The sequence below is a fragment of the Pholis gunnellus genome (assembly GCF_910591455.1).
Source record: "Pholis gunnellus genome assembly, chromosome: 2".
Classification (NCBI taxonomy): Eukaryota; Metazoa; Chordata; class Actinopteri; order Perciformes; family Pholidae; genus Pholis; species Pholis gunnellus.
Genome location: NC_136536.1, coordinates 12,954,212 through 12,968,994, shown reverse-complemented (window position 1 = coordinate 12,968,994; position 14,783 = coordinate 12,954,212). Strand labels below are relative to the sequence as shown.

Here is a 14,783-nt window from a genome sequence, read left to right as displayed (position 1 = left end):
ATAAGAACACTGACAATAACAGCATCACCAACAAGTCACATTTTGCTAACTGAAGTTAAGTGAAATTCCTGCTAACATTATTTTTGTGCATTAAATAACGTCACTCGTCCATTTCATACTTTACCTGCTCTTATTGTTGTTTTATAGTTTACAGTTTGGATAAGTTAAACTTCAATAGCACCGAATTATTTGACTTATTTATGTTACATATAACATAATTAGTTTGCAACGATATCCCGCCAGTGAGCCACTAACCATCACAAGGATACGCCTAACTTTATTGATGTGTTGACTAATACCATCAATTTAATCGTTGATTTATAAGTGCGAATAATATAGGCCTTTCAGGGAAATAGGTATTCAGGAAAGAAATGATCCAAGGGAAACACAATAACTTATTTATGGAAAGGTCAGCATCTTGTCCGTAAGCCAGTCCAGTGTTTATCTGGTCACCATTTCCCCTTGTTTTCTCAACCCCCCCCCCCCCCCCCCCCCCCGACCCCCCCTCTTTGGCGGTAGTGCAACTGGAAGAGACAGTCTGGAATCCAAAGTCATTTTCATTCAGCTCAGTGAATGAGCGTCTCCCTTGGAATGCATCACTGACAAAGACTTTACAGCGCTGGAAACAGCCCCGAGAGCTGCACAGATTCACCCTAAAACCATATACACATAAAGCAATTTATTTCACTTTGTAGTGGCGCACAGGAACTGAAGGCTTTAGTCAGCCACTTCCTTGGGACAGCTCAAGATGTGTTACTGCCACTGGCATGATCAGACAAGAACCAAATATGCTAAAGGGTTTTCCCTTCTCTCTTTTCTTCCTTTCTGACGTTTATTTTAAACTTCTTCTTTTTCTGTTTTATTATTTTGAATATTGTTCATGATATAAAACTCACTTTTTAATTATTTTTTGATGAGAATTAATTGGGAAGATTTTGTATCCGCATTGCGTGGTTTGAATGAACTCAGTTGTATATGCAGAAACACTTAGGCTACAAAAATATCACAGAGGTGTTTTTCTTTCTTTCTTTGAAATCATGGGATCATGATCATTATCCCATATTAATTACTTCGCATTTTTAAGACATGTTTTACAGGACGAGAATACAAAATGTGGGCTAACTGTGTTGATATCAGTACGCCGGGCCAAGTCAATATATATTGATCTGCAAAATGTCACAGAGCATGGTATGTTGAAAACGGATGGATTTTATCACGAATTTTGATTTAACAATATTTATGGGACACTCATAAAGAATATTTTACAATGAATAGGCGTGTTTGAATGAAACTATGCAGCCGTTATCTATTGTCCGCACAGACAGTAATACGGATCATTTTGTGGCTTTTCTGATCACACAGTATCTTTTGGCTGTGCAGTAGGCTGCCTTCTGTTCTGCACATGGGTCGTTATGAATATAATATAACATGCACTTTGAAATTTTCATATGCTGACTTTAAGCGTGTATAATATGGTCAAAATGTTTTCTAGATCAACCACTATTTATGAGGGGGAAAAAGCTTGTTTGTTCATGGACAAAGGTACTCTTCTTGTGTGCTGTGACGTTTTCTGGGAGGAAAATTAATTTAGTATATTTTCCTGATTGAGAAAATATAATGTGCCTTCGTCCTTTTATCTCACAGTAGCCAGCGCATGTGATCGGACACGTCTGATAAAAGACAGCAGTGTTTCAATGCATACCTTGAATCGTTCGTCTGTGCGTCATCCACTCAGAAATGACACACACTGGGTGTGATGATTGAAGTGAAAACATTGGCAAGGAAGATGGATCATCTTTAATTAACGTGCAAAGGAAGTTATTTGATCTTGATAATTAACCTGTTTGGCTCCATACTTCTATCTGTTTGATGATTTGAATAATACAAACTAACAGTAATCTGCAGCCTGTCATGATCTGCCAGTCACACATTTCTACTGTGTCAGTCCGAAGATTCAGGATTCAGGTGGCCTTGTTATTGAACTGGCGGACAGATTCGTGATCTTAATTGAAGCATCCCTGTTCAATATGCTAGTTATCATTTTCTCTGCATTTTCACCCTATAACTACAGTAAGGTGAAGCAAACCCTTAACTAAAGTGATCTGTTGGTATGGGATTAAAGGCGTAGGTCGTTAAACACTTGCTTTTCGACTATTTCTAATGAATATGAAGCATCACTGCACTGCGGCGGCGTGATGTCAGACTGTCTATCACTGTAATGTCTTTGTCTGTTAGCGTCCACTTGAAGTATTGCGGCTCAAAGCTGCATAAATAGCGTAAATCTAAAACAGAAACATTGTCCTCAGTAAAGCTGTGACCATGCGAACATTAGCCCGAAAGACCTATTGTCTGAGTTTTCTGATGCATATTTAAAATTTTAATGAATAGAAAACTGAACCGTGTGACTGAGAAATGTCAGAGTCAGGTTTATACTATGGCGGAATGACGATCAAGCATTGTTAGCATCATTAAGTTGTTAAAAACAAATTTCTTTGCAGGAGATTTAGGACTAATCGAGTACATCCCTTTTAGATGGAAACAAAGTATGCGCCATAATCTCGTCGTGTGTTGTACATCTGTAAAGCCTTCAGAGGCAAATTTGTGATTTTGGACTATACCCTGTATGAATAAAATGGACTTGACGAACATAGAGCCCATTTAATAAGAGCAAACCATCAATTGTGTCCTTCTAATCGTGTGTTACTTATCAATGCATCATCTTTATTTTCATTTATGGTGATACGGGATCATCAAAACGAAATTGACAAACCACAACTTCTTGTTTTTGTTTACCATAGTAGGCTTTGTTTTCAAAACGTTAAGAAATATGTGAGAATGTTTTAAATACGAAAAGGTTCGGCGATGCAACAAAGATGCATTTGTTAGACGGTATAATCTTAATCTTGAATGGTCTATTTGCGACTCCACTTGTGTTCAGGAAGGACAACGGTAAAGACAGAAATGCCTGAAATAAGAAACAACAACAAATTAATATGTAATGACGCAATCCTTTTTATTATAGCACAACAAACATGGATTAGATACATTGTTTAAACAAATCTTCACTTGTCATTAATGGACCCACACTCATAGCACACACAGTACACACGCAGACACGTACACACAAAGAAGCGCACACCCAATACAATAAGGGATTATTCATTGGATTACTCTGGACACAGATACCAGCTATATAATGTATTTATATGACCATACGTTATGGTAATAAATGGCAACCAAGCACTTTATAATTCTGCTTTAATGGAAGCAGAATAATATGTGGAATTAGACCTTCAACCTGCTGATAAATTCAATTTAAGATACGGTCATTTTACGAAACGGCTGTATTTCTGTATACATGTGGGGACATTTTTGACTCGCCGCAGACTCAGCGCTCACCAGGACGCAGTTTGGCGTTATCCGGGTTAAGGTCTGGCGTCTGGCCTTTTAAATGTCATGGTTGAATCTGAACTCAGCGGCCATGACAAACTGATTACAGTTATGCGCCATGGAGTCTAAATAGTGGGTATTATATCACTACATTTCCTCAGCGTAATCATTTATTTCAGAAAATTGGAGTTTAGTCTAGACTAATAAGTGACGTCATTGGATCCTTGTAGCTTGACGATGACAAAGCGAAGACTTGTTTTAAAATCCAACATTCATTTCAATTTTCCTATGCACTGCAGGCGACGTTATCAGTCATAAGTTAGCATTTATTTTAAAATGTGTTCTCTGGTTAAACTCGATTTAGTCATCTGGTTAAACATTTGTTCTGGAACACAGTGTAGCCTTAGTTGAGTTAATTCCAGCAGAATAAAGTGCAGCACTAATTCCACTTTTGCAAGTCTAAACATCGTTATATTTAGCTCCCTCGTGTTAAGGTTTGCAATACTTCAATTCACTTTTGAAAAAAAAGTTTAATGTCACACATTTCAAACATCAAAACAGCAACTATACGCACCCTCATACATGTTGCTAAATAAATAGCCCACATCACATCAAAAACATGCATGCATCCACATATTATTTAAAGTAAAAAATGTCCAAATGCACTCCTGCACCAAAGTCATCACGTCACAAATGGTGCAGCTTTAAAGATGTACTAATGCATCAGCCATGTTGTTATCGGCCTTATCCAGTCTGCACATGTGCGTTCAAGTTTCAGTAATTATGTCATATAGTTAGTCTAATTTGTGTTGACTTCTTCAGTAACATGATTCTTCATATTAGTATTGTATTATTTGCTGTGTCGCTGCAACAATGTAGATGAGTTCAGACTTCTTTCACAGCCTGCTAACTGACAAATATATCGCAGAGCAAACGGTAAACTTCAGTAATATTATCCCTGTAATGAAATCTCTCATTTGGTTAGCCCTTTAACGAACCTTTTCTGCCCTCTGCAGTCGTCTCTTTCTTGGCTTCAGGCTTTTATGTTTAATAGGAATTGTTGCACATGCATAAAGTGGTGGTGGTTTTATGTTGAGCGAGGACCTCGGATGCAGTCTTATTAACGACACGTTTATGAACAATCAAATGGTCCTCGTTAAAATTTATAGATGGGCATAAAAACATGGACGGTCACTAGCCGAATATAACCCGCTGTAGTGGGCTGCTTGTCAAGAATTTGAATCCCCTCCTCCCTTATCTCCGTAAATGCTATAGGATATGGTTGGTTTGTTGCGCCCTCGTTAAAACGGTGCAAACTTAATTGTTGGTGTATTTTGAATCCCTCTCTCGTCTGTCTGGTCTGACCTAGCTACTGTGATGGCTTCCCTTTCTATCAACAAATATACAGAAATCTTCAGAACGTTATAAACCCGTCACTTTATCAAACGTGCTGCTGCTTTGATAAAGATAAAGACGTCAATGATTCAATAAACACTTTAATGCTGCAATATTACCCTTTGCAATAACACGGGGCTACGGATTTTGCCAGACAGAGATTAATTACACCATCAAATAGTGCCCTGCTCGGTTTTAGATGTAGGCTAATGTGCGCAGGTCTGTACTGCGTCTACAGAAAGATCTAGTATTACAAAGACACGTTTTCTGTATAAAGAAACATATTTGCTGAAGTTACCTCTAATACGTCCCAGAGAAAGATCAAAAGAGCACATTCTTTAATCCGATTTATGTGGATTGAGATCCCAGGATAAGTGGCGCATTGATCCACTGTACAATTTTTGTGGGGGTAAATATAATCACGTGTCCGTGAGTCAGCCAATAGCAGCCAGGGAAGCGTCGAGAAATAATTACCTGCCTTGATTGTTCTATGGCTCGACAAAAAAGTACACATACACTCCATATAATAATCGGATGCATGTAAAAGAGTCAGGGAGGCTTCGACATGTCGACCACGGGTCCCATAAGTAATTATTATGTGGACTCTTTGATCAACCATGAAAACGAGGATGTCCTTGCTGCAGCTCGGTTTTCGGCTCCCGGTTCGCACCCAGCCGGCCCTCGTCCGACGTCCCTAGTACCGGAGTGTGCTGACTATCCTTCCTGCAGCTTCGCACCCAAGCCACCCGTCTTCTCCACATCCTGGACCCCTGTACATTCCCAGTCATCAGTGGTTTACCATCCATACAGTCACCAACCTCACTTAAGCACAGACTCGAGGTATATGCGGTCATGGCTGGAGCCGATATCAGGCGCCGTGCCTTTCCATGGCTATCCCGGGAACAGCAGGCACTATGGGCTGAAGCCCGACGCCTTTCAGGAGCACAGAGCCGCCGAGTGCCTTGGCTCCAGCGGACGGACCTACACGGATTATCTGTTCTGCTCATCCACTGACATGCGAGACAAGACGCCGCAGAATATTCCCTCTCCCGAGTCGGAGCTCCTGGCTACAGGGAAACATAAAGACGAGAAGCCGGAGCTAGATCCGAGTAAGTTCAAGCTCCTGCAGTCTTTTACAACCGGGTGTGAGTTTTCTTTGGGGACTGTGTAAAACTACTTTTGCTTAAAGGCATTTTAACGTCCTGTATAAAGGGAAATTATAAGCCGTCTCATCTTCCCATTTCTGCTCAGCCCAGAATCGCCTCTGCAAAGGGGAAAGCTTTAGGAACTATAAAAGACAAACGCTACTAGGCTAATATTGGGGCTATAAAACCAGACGGAGTTGTAAACATGGACTCAAAACTACAGGAAGACGTTGAATTTGGAAGTCTGTTGCATCATGTTAAAACATGCAATGAACATTTATTAAAGCTAATAACTTTAACCGATTTATGAAATAATCCTATTCATCAGTAAATGCTTTGTGGTGCATTTTTACGACCATATTTTGACCCGTGCATTACACACGGCTCATGCAGCCATATAAGCCGACTTTTAGTCCTGTTTTTCTTTTATCTTATGTAGGCCTGTCTGATGTGGAAAAGCCACATTTAGGCTCTATCTAGATACATGTAGATACATATGGAAAGTTGCTCTCCTCTCTGGGTCCAAAACAAATTCACATGACTCTTCGAGACAACTTGAGGAATGTAGGGACATACTGGAGGACTTTCACCACGGACCTGTAAAGGCTTGAACCACGGGCCATTTTATGGGCCAATAAAGTGAATAAGCGCATTGAGTATTTTACGACGGTGTTACTCACAAGTCAAGGGGACAAGGAAGCAAATCAGTGTAGGGTTGGATAGTCTGAGGCGGAGGCTCTTTCCTCAAAATGTTTACTTTCAGCTTAGCTTGAACACCAAAGTTGTTTATGCTTTGAACCTCCATTTAAATTGTAGCACCTTGTGATAGAATAGCTGTAAATCCAGAGGCACGTTTTCTAAATGCTTGACGCTAATAAGGTAGTCATTAGGCATTATTTCAGTTTTTAAAAATGTGTTGCCCCTATATGTTATGTCTTTATTATTATTATGCTTTTTACTTGCAGATAACCCTGTGGCAAATTGGATACACGCTCGCTCCACGAGGAAGAAGCGATGTCCGTACACAAAGTACCAGACTCTCGAATTGGAAAAGGAGTTTTTGTTCAATATGTACCTTACTAGAGACCGCCGATTCGAAGTCGCGAGGGTCCTGAATCTGACCGAAAGGCAGGTCAAAATCTGGTTTCAGAACCGGCGAATGAAGATGAAGAAAATGAACAAAGAAAGGAACGACAGAAAAGAACAATAAAGTGGACTGCATTCACACAACAACCATAATAACCACTAGTCAAATGGACAGCACAGATGTACCAAAACACACGATGATCGCCCTCTCCTCTTCATATTTGTCACTTTGTTGGATTTTGTATTAACCTTAACTTCGAGACAGTTAGATGCTGATTGTTACTTTCCAGTGCACATTTAAGTGTCCACCATGTAAAAAAAAAAGAGACAATTACATTCTGCTTTCACCTCGAAATACCTTGATGTTTTTTTGTAAGAACAATTATACAAGTGCAGTTTGGACACGTTTAAGACTGTCTGAAGAAAGAGAATACTTGAATTCTTTTGAATTTCACAAACCCATAATTTATGATGTGAACATTTTCTTTCATGTTTATTCCTTTTGTATACGTTGTTGTGCAGGTGTAGCATTTTGTACAGAAACAGAACATCTGCTATCGGACTTGTCTGTCTTGTATTTTTGTGATAGTTGTTGCTGTATTTGTGCGTCTCTTTTTTTCGATTGTAACCTACGAGTTTAATTATAGACAGTAGATATAGACCTCTGCAAATATAAACATAATCACTAAGTGCTTGTATGCTGTATTCATTGTGGATCTCATGTTGACGACCAAACGCATATTGGCACACGTGGCTGCATGAGGGCCTAATAAACCGGATCTACTTCAATAACATCCTAAATTTAACGGATTTAAAAACTGCAGGAAAGCGGAGTTACCAAATCATAATTGGTTATGTTAGCTAAGTAATTATGCCTCCTTATTAAGTATGAATAGTAATAATTAACTAACATTCCTCCAATACAGCTAAGGCCTAAATGAGCTCTGCCAACGCAAATAATGGCGAGGTCGAAAACCTAACGTTGGCAGCACAGCCAGCAAGACAACATTGTTTTAATTTAGCAATGCATTGCTTTAAATCAGCGTCTTTATTAGCTTTCTTTCAAACCTCAGCCACATACATTTACAGTTGTGCATATGATGTGCACACTTACCAAAATACACACAGAAACGCCCGTATTGTAAAGCGGAAAAAAGAACAGCACTGTTTTTTTGCAAACAATTCCTTCTGCTCTGTTGTTTATGGTTTTACTAATATGGGTAGTCTTCAGCAATATAGTTAACTTATGTAGTTCACTTATATTGTACACAATACGTTCTTATAACAGTACAAAATTAGGTGGTATTTGTTTTATTGCTCCATGGCCTATATGTTTTGAAAGTACCCAAGATGTGTGCAGTTGTCACATTTCCGAGAACGTATTCGTTTCTAAATATTAACCACTGCTATGAGCTATTTTTCTAAATAAATTAACTTCTAAATAAGTTTATAGATTGGTAGACGTTCGCCAAGCAGGCGATCAGAGAATCTGAGACTAAATTTAAACATTTGAGTGTAAAGGTGAGAAACGATTTCCCATGTCTCGCATTTGTTTCCTGGGAGAGGCCTAAATTGCCTTTTTGTGGTGGCAAACAATACGGACAGGATGTTGTAATTTCAAAGCCTAATCCAGTGCATTTCCGCTCTGCTCGGACAAAAACGCCAGTTTTACAGCCCCTGTTGAAGCTCGGCTGTTTGTCTCAAATGCAGACGAACAAAGCAAACTCCACTAACTGGCTAGACGTCTGGGCTAAATTACTTTATGGTTTTAATGGACGGTGGTGGTGGACTCCTTCAAAGGAGAGTCTTGTGCACCGTTCAGGGGACTTTTCCTGATGGGCCAGCCTCAACCCCCCTGCACTTCATCACATGAGTTGTCTATTAGCCTACGTTTAGATGGGAAAACGTCAATAGTTATTGTGCATGAATATGAGTGCTATCGGAGCACTGCTATAGAGAGCAGGTAGCGGCCATGACAGGAAACAGATACAGTACCACAACAATGCAAAGCCTGCTGTAAAACAGAGGAGACTGGAGGCATGTAGTTACAGATGTGGCAGTAAACGGCTTCTTTCCCTCTGCTTTATTTAAGGAAAAAATACGTGATACATACAAGGTTTGGATAAATGGGGAGACCCTTTCCGTTTACATCACAGTTGTTTTTTATTGGCGGATTCGTTCAGGTTTAGGGGCACATGTGAACACTAGATGACGCTGTTGGTCCATGTTTTGAGCAGAGTCTGTGTGTTGAAGGGCTTCTTTTCAGCTCTGTGGCTTGGCTGAAAATGAAGAGTAACCTATCGATGACAAAATGACAGATCTGGTCACCCGCATTTTGTGTAATAGGCCACAGAGCTGCAGGAATGCAGCGAGCTGGTTGTGGTGTTGGGAATAGTGTGTTTGTATTTTTTTTCTTCTATTTTTTATTTTATTGTTTTATTTTAATTTGTTCTGTCTGATGAGGTTACATTTTTATTTTAGTTTGTGTCACCTTTTTGATGAAAGCAACTCCAATATCCTTAAATGCATGAGTTAATTAAGATGTTGTAGTATTATTATTGTTTTACTATGCCCATTGTGTTCCTATTACAAATACGATAATATCTCTCACACAGTTTTACGTTTTGACAAAGGGCAAACATATCTGCATTTAGATGGGTTAATACGGAATAATGTGTTTGGATTCTCTGTCTGGATTTTTCATATTTAGTTTTTGTTGGTTTTATTTTTCGTGGTGTAAATTAAAAATAATAACTCAATTAAAATAGGCGACCTAAGTGGAAAAACATAATTAATGAACAAACAGAAGCAATATTTAAATATATATAGACTTTAATAACAATTGCATCAGCAACATCAATACCCAAAATAACAACACTGACACTAGAAACAACAACATCATTATGTACAATATTCAAATCACACAATAACATGGTAATAATGATAACAATTATAATAATAACGATACAATAATAGTAAAATACTGATAATAAAATATAATTATACACACCAATTGCCAGAACGTGTTGGCACAGTGTGTTAAAAAAACAGCTACCTGCTCATTTATGTCCTTAATGTGTCGGTTGTGACGTCTGTAGCTCAAAGTCCCCAAGAAGTGTGCAACAATGATTGGCAATCTGCATATTTATAGAGTGTGAAAGGTCTATAAATTCGCTCAGTGCGCCTTTCATATTTTACGATGATGTGTATAAAACGTCAGTAACCCTACAAAAACCACACTGGTATATTTGGAGCGAGAGACCATGCAAGTATTGGGCTGGGAATTGTGCTCGCGCTCATTGTAGCTAAACATCCGATGTAAAATTTTATGAACTCCTCCACGTGGGAGATTTACTGCTTATCCTCGTCGGTTTTACAGGGTCAGTAAGTGGCACCCAGTATTCACAGGTCGTGTTTATATTTGCGTGTGTCGGTATTTTACTGCGCATAGTGCAAGTGTGTCTCCCTGGCCTTCAACTCGATTACACGAAGACGAGGTTTTGTCTTATTCTCATACATTCTTTTTAATTTGATGTCGTAGCTTCAATGTTGTATTGCTTTTGTATTTCTCGTGTTTTACGTAGCATTTCGGTTTTCATGAACTTCACAAAGGGTATATGTTGACCTCCTAGAGCCCATAAAAGCTCAACTATTTTCTGGAAATTAGTGTTCAAGCTTCAGTAGAGCCTGACAGGGCAAACGGCCACTCATAACAGCTTTATCCGTTTTTAAAGAGGGAGCTTTCTCTGCTTTATATACCTCATAACCCCCATGCAAAGACAACAAGCTGAACTATAAAATCTGTCTATACAGTGGAAATGTACCATGTGTCATATTCTTTATATTTTAACAAGTCCACGACTCCATTGATCAGTTTATAACAAAGCTTTTTGCGATAAACATAACATTGATCATATTTAAAGCCTCTCGGGTTGTTGGTTATGATTAGTGCAGATCCTCTCAAGGTGGATATACGTAGGGCCCACGTCTGACCGGTCGTAGGAAGATGAAGGGGTGGGGGTGGAGGAGGGTGGGGGCGCTTGTGGTGGGGGTGGTTCGGTGAGAAGCTAAAAAAAAGAAAAGAAAGAAAAGAGCAGCGTCTGTGACTGTGCCGGTGGAGCAAGCCAGCTTTAAGCTTAGCAATCGCACATCCAAAGCACATGCCATGAGCCGGGTTTGAGCCTGCGAAACCTGGAGAAAAAAACACCACTCACGACTGCGAGAGAAATCCGATGAGAGGAACGGCTCGGAGAGAGTGAGCTGCCGTAGATTGTCCAAAGGGGCAGCGTTTCTCCTAGTTCCGGTTTGTCTGCCTGTGCGCGCTGTGCGAGTTGGGACCCTAAACAAAAGGCTGCCATCATCCTAAAGGAGATATTCTACAGCGGGAGAGCCCATCTGCTTGATGCTAACTAAACATGAGCTCCTATTTTGTTAACCCTCTTTTTTCTAAGTACAAAGGCAGCGAGTCACTGGAGCCAACTTACTACGACTGCAGGTTTCCACAAAGCGTCGCCCGCAGCCACACGCTGGTTTACGGACCCGGAGCAGCCGCACCGGGCTTTCAGCACCCGTCCCATCATGTGCAGGACTTTTTCCACCACGGGACCACGGGGATCTCCAACCCCGGATACCAGCAAAACCCCTGCGCTTTGGCTTGCCACGGAGACGCTACGAAATTTTATGGATATGAAGCCCTTCCGAGGCAAACGCTTTATGGTACCCAGCAAGACGCAAGCCTAGCGCAATACCCAGACTGTAAATCGTCGAGCAGCTCTAACCCCGGAGACGGACAAGGCCACTTAAATCAAAACTCCTCTCCCAGTCTTATGTTTCCTTGGATGAGACCCCACGGTCAGAATCGTACAATTATTTCCTATTCTTTCTATGTTACCCTGTGCTCGCGCGTGTGAGTCTGTTTGTGTGTGCGCGTGTCTGTGTCTGCTCGTGTGTATGTGTTTGTGTGCATGTGCATGTGTGCTAAATATGCCTGAGTATACACGAGTGTGTCTCTTAACTATAAAACGAATTAAGTCAGGGAACATGATGGGGCAGATACAACCTGTACTGCAGGCAGCTGTTACTCTGCAGCACATGTCTATACAGGGCTGAATTTTTGCTTTCAAACGTGCCTTTAAACACCGAATTGCTGATCACAGCTCAGGACACAAGCTCTTTCAAGTCAATTATCGTTGTCATAAGATATTTCACAAACTCTCAATGCACCAGGCGGAGGGAGGGATATGCCATAGTTTAAAATATGACGGTGCCACACAGCAACAGTGGCGTGCAGAGTGAAAGGAGGGTTAGCTGAAATACAACATGCCCCGATTATCCAGAATCCGTGTTTTAAGGGTTTGGGGGTAATTTGAACCACAGGCCCAACGTGGCTCAGACTCATACAGCCATAATCATAAGGGCTTTTGTATATATAACCCCCTCCATTCATGGATCATTCTGTTCCGGATATCAGGCTACATTAACTTTACACAGGTGTAAGCTTCATTTTTATCTGCCCACAGAGAGATGTATCAATAGTCTGTCCCCTTCTGTTGTTACAGCGCAGTTTAATCTTACCTCTATTTTCTCATACTTTCCCCCCTCTTCTGATTTGCCTGATGTGTGTGCCACTCAGTGTGTGTGTGTGGGAGTGTGTGTGATTGAAAATCGGAACCAAGCTTGTATAGGCCCTGCTGCTAGTGAGGAAAATCATACTTTTTTCCTCTGCTTCTACATGTAGTTTAAATACTAATCTAAAATACAATATTGATACCTTTGTAAGGGTTCTGAATCAATAAACTGATGACACGTTAGGACCTTTGCCTTAATGCACAGACATATTAATTAATAATTGATTTTTCTATATAAATGTATGAATATAGTATATTTTCACACTCACCACTCTAGTGTATGGGTGTAAAAGTCCCAGCTCCTGCAGACATATCTGTAAATACATACGTGGAAAAATATAATTACTTTTAGAAATTCCACACCTTATATAAACTCTAGACTAATAGATTTACCCATCTCAAACTTCAGATTTGGATTTCCCCTGCTCATTATGAGTAAATGTGAAAAAGGATGGAAGCTAAATGAAGGAGCTGGACGATTAGTATTCATGCTGAGGGGAAAGAAGCAAATACTGAATTAATTATAAGTCATCTCAATGATTTTTTTTTATGGGGGACCATGGTCAGTCCAGCTAACCTCTGGCTTTATTTCATTCAAGCCCCAGGAAGACGGAATGGGAGGCAAACCTACAGTCGTTACCAAACTCTTGAACTGGAGAAGGAGTTTCTCTTCAACCCTTACCTGACCCGCAAGAGAAGGATCGAGGTGTCCCACGCCCTGAGCCTCACTGAGCGGCAGGTGAAGATTTGGTTTCAGAACAGGAGGATGAAATGGAAAAAAGAGAACAACAAAGACAAGTTTCCGGGTCAGAGAGGAGAGGCTGAAGCTGAGGCCGAGGCCGAGGCCGAGGCCGAGGAAGAAGGAAACGAGGACGGTGAAGTGGAAGAAGCAGAAGAGAAAGAAGCGGAAGAGAAAGAAGAGACCAAGGAGTGATTTTATGGTCCTTTTTATGGTTATATGGCTGAAAAAAGAGAAAAAAAGAGGTCCCATAAACAGAGGAAGAGTCACACGGAGGCAGAGAGCGTCAACTTTATGACCATCCTTTCATTTTGTCAAGAGGGAACAGGAATCCCTCTCATATCACAAATAGACAAAATTCTCCCGTCTCACCATTATCCTAACATGATTTGCATTTGTATTTTTCTGTAGAAGCTACACACGCTTGTAGCACACTTTCTTTGATAGAACAGTCGCCCTTGCAAAAAATGCATGTTAGATGGAAAATGGCATAGCAATGTTTTACAAATTTGCTTTTAATAATACCTGTATCAAAAGCATAGCCAAATAAGATCAAAACATGACCAACGCCAACCTGTGTTGTAAATAGATTATAGCCTACATTTAAAAGAATATGGACGTCATTTCAGAGTGTAGGCCTATAACTTAGTAGTAAGTGTTCAAACATCATTGCAGCAGTTACATTGGCTAACGGCCTGTGTATAAACCACAAGTTTTATTATTCTAATTGTTACTGTTACTGTTTTACTCGTTTTCATGTGAATGGCCTAGACAAAGATAGCCATTAGCTCCTCAGACATCTTTTTCTAGGATTACCAGGGAAATGCAATCGTTTGAAATCCTTTGATGCTACCTAAACCTGGGGGAATTGCAATAGAGATTTCTGAATATAGAGATTTCATATGGTTTTAATTTTAAAAGTGTTCTGTATCAACCTTATATTATTAAGTTATGTATGTAGCATTTACCCAATATACAATATACACTTGTTGAAGACAATTTGTGAGTCTTGGGAAGACAATTAGCTCAAAGCCAAGCAAACAATTTTGAGATTGTACCACGGCACTACCTAAACTCAGAGCCTTGCCTTTGCTGAATTTATATTCCTCACTTCTGGCATTGCTCTGATTCGATTGCAAGCTATTTCCCCAACAACTAAAACTGCCTATAACGCACATTTACTGTGTATATTACCTGCTACAATTACAAGGATTTTAAAGTAAGGGAATTTTTATTTTAATGTGCTGGTGACATAGCGTAGTTGTTTTGCACTGAATATAATCTTTATGTACGTCTTGTTATATATTGATGTTAACAATATGCTCGTTTCCTGGTGTTTCTCCTGTGAAAGACGGAATTGTGTGTCCCCGCCATTGTTGATGTAAAATCACAAATAAACAA

At 40.0% G+C, this 14,783-nt stretch overlaps 2 protein-coding genes across 2 annotated transcripts; both read left to right on the top strand.

Moving 5' to 3' along the window:
* Positions 1 to 5,316: 5,316 nt before the first annotated feature.
* On the top strand, positions 5,317 to 7,678 carry LOC306710733 (homeobox protein Hox-C9). Its single transcript, XM_079179409.1, has 2 exons — positions 5,317 to 5,894; positions 6,896 to 7,678. Exons 1-2 carry the CDS (start codon positions 5,351 to 5,353, stop codon positions 7,138 to 7,140), a joined length of 789 nt encoding a protein of 262 aa, XP_079035535.1. The 5' UTR covers positions 5,317 to 5,350; the 3' UTR covers positions 7,141 to 7,678.
* A 3,459-nt stretch (positions 7,679 to 11,137) lies between these two features.
* On the top strand, positions 11,138 to 14,783 carry hoxc8a (homeobox C8a). Its single transcript, XM_079180158.1, has 2 exons — positions 11,138 to 11,867; positions 13,243 to 14,783. The coding sequence occupies exons 1-2, from the start codon at positions 11,432 to 11,434 to the stop codon at positions 13,575 to 13,577; spliced, it is 771 nt and encodes a 256-aa protein (XP_079036284.1). The 5' UTR covers positions 11,138 to 11,431; the 3' UTR covers positions 13,578 to 14,783.

What these genes read in the sequence shown, in the direction of transcription:
- hoxc8a (XM_079180158.1), top strand. Translation starts at nt 11,432, where the DNA reads ATGAGCTCCTATTTTGTTAACCCTCTTTTTTCTAAGTACAAAGGCAGC. An exon ending in TCCTTGGATGAGACCCCACG is followed by an intron (nt 11,868 to 13,242) that starts GTCAGAATCGTA and finishes ATTTCATTCAAG; the next exon opens with CCCCAGGAAGACGGAATGGG.
- LOC306710733 (XM_079179409.1), top strand. Translation starts at nt 5,351, where the DNA reads ATGTCGACCACGGGTCCCATAAGTAATTATTATGTGGACTCTTTGATC. An exon ending in GAAGCCGGAGCTAGATCCGA is followed by an intron (nt 5,895 to 6,895) that starts GTAAGTTCAAGC and finishes TTTTACTTGCAG; the next exon opens with ATAACCCTGTGGCAAATTGG.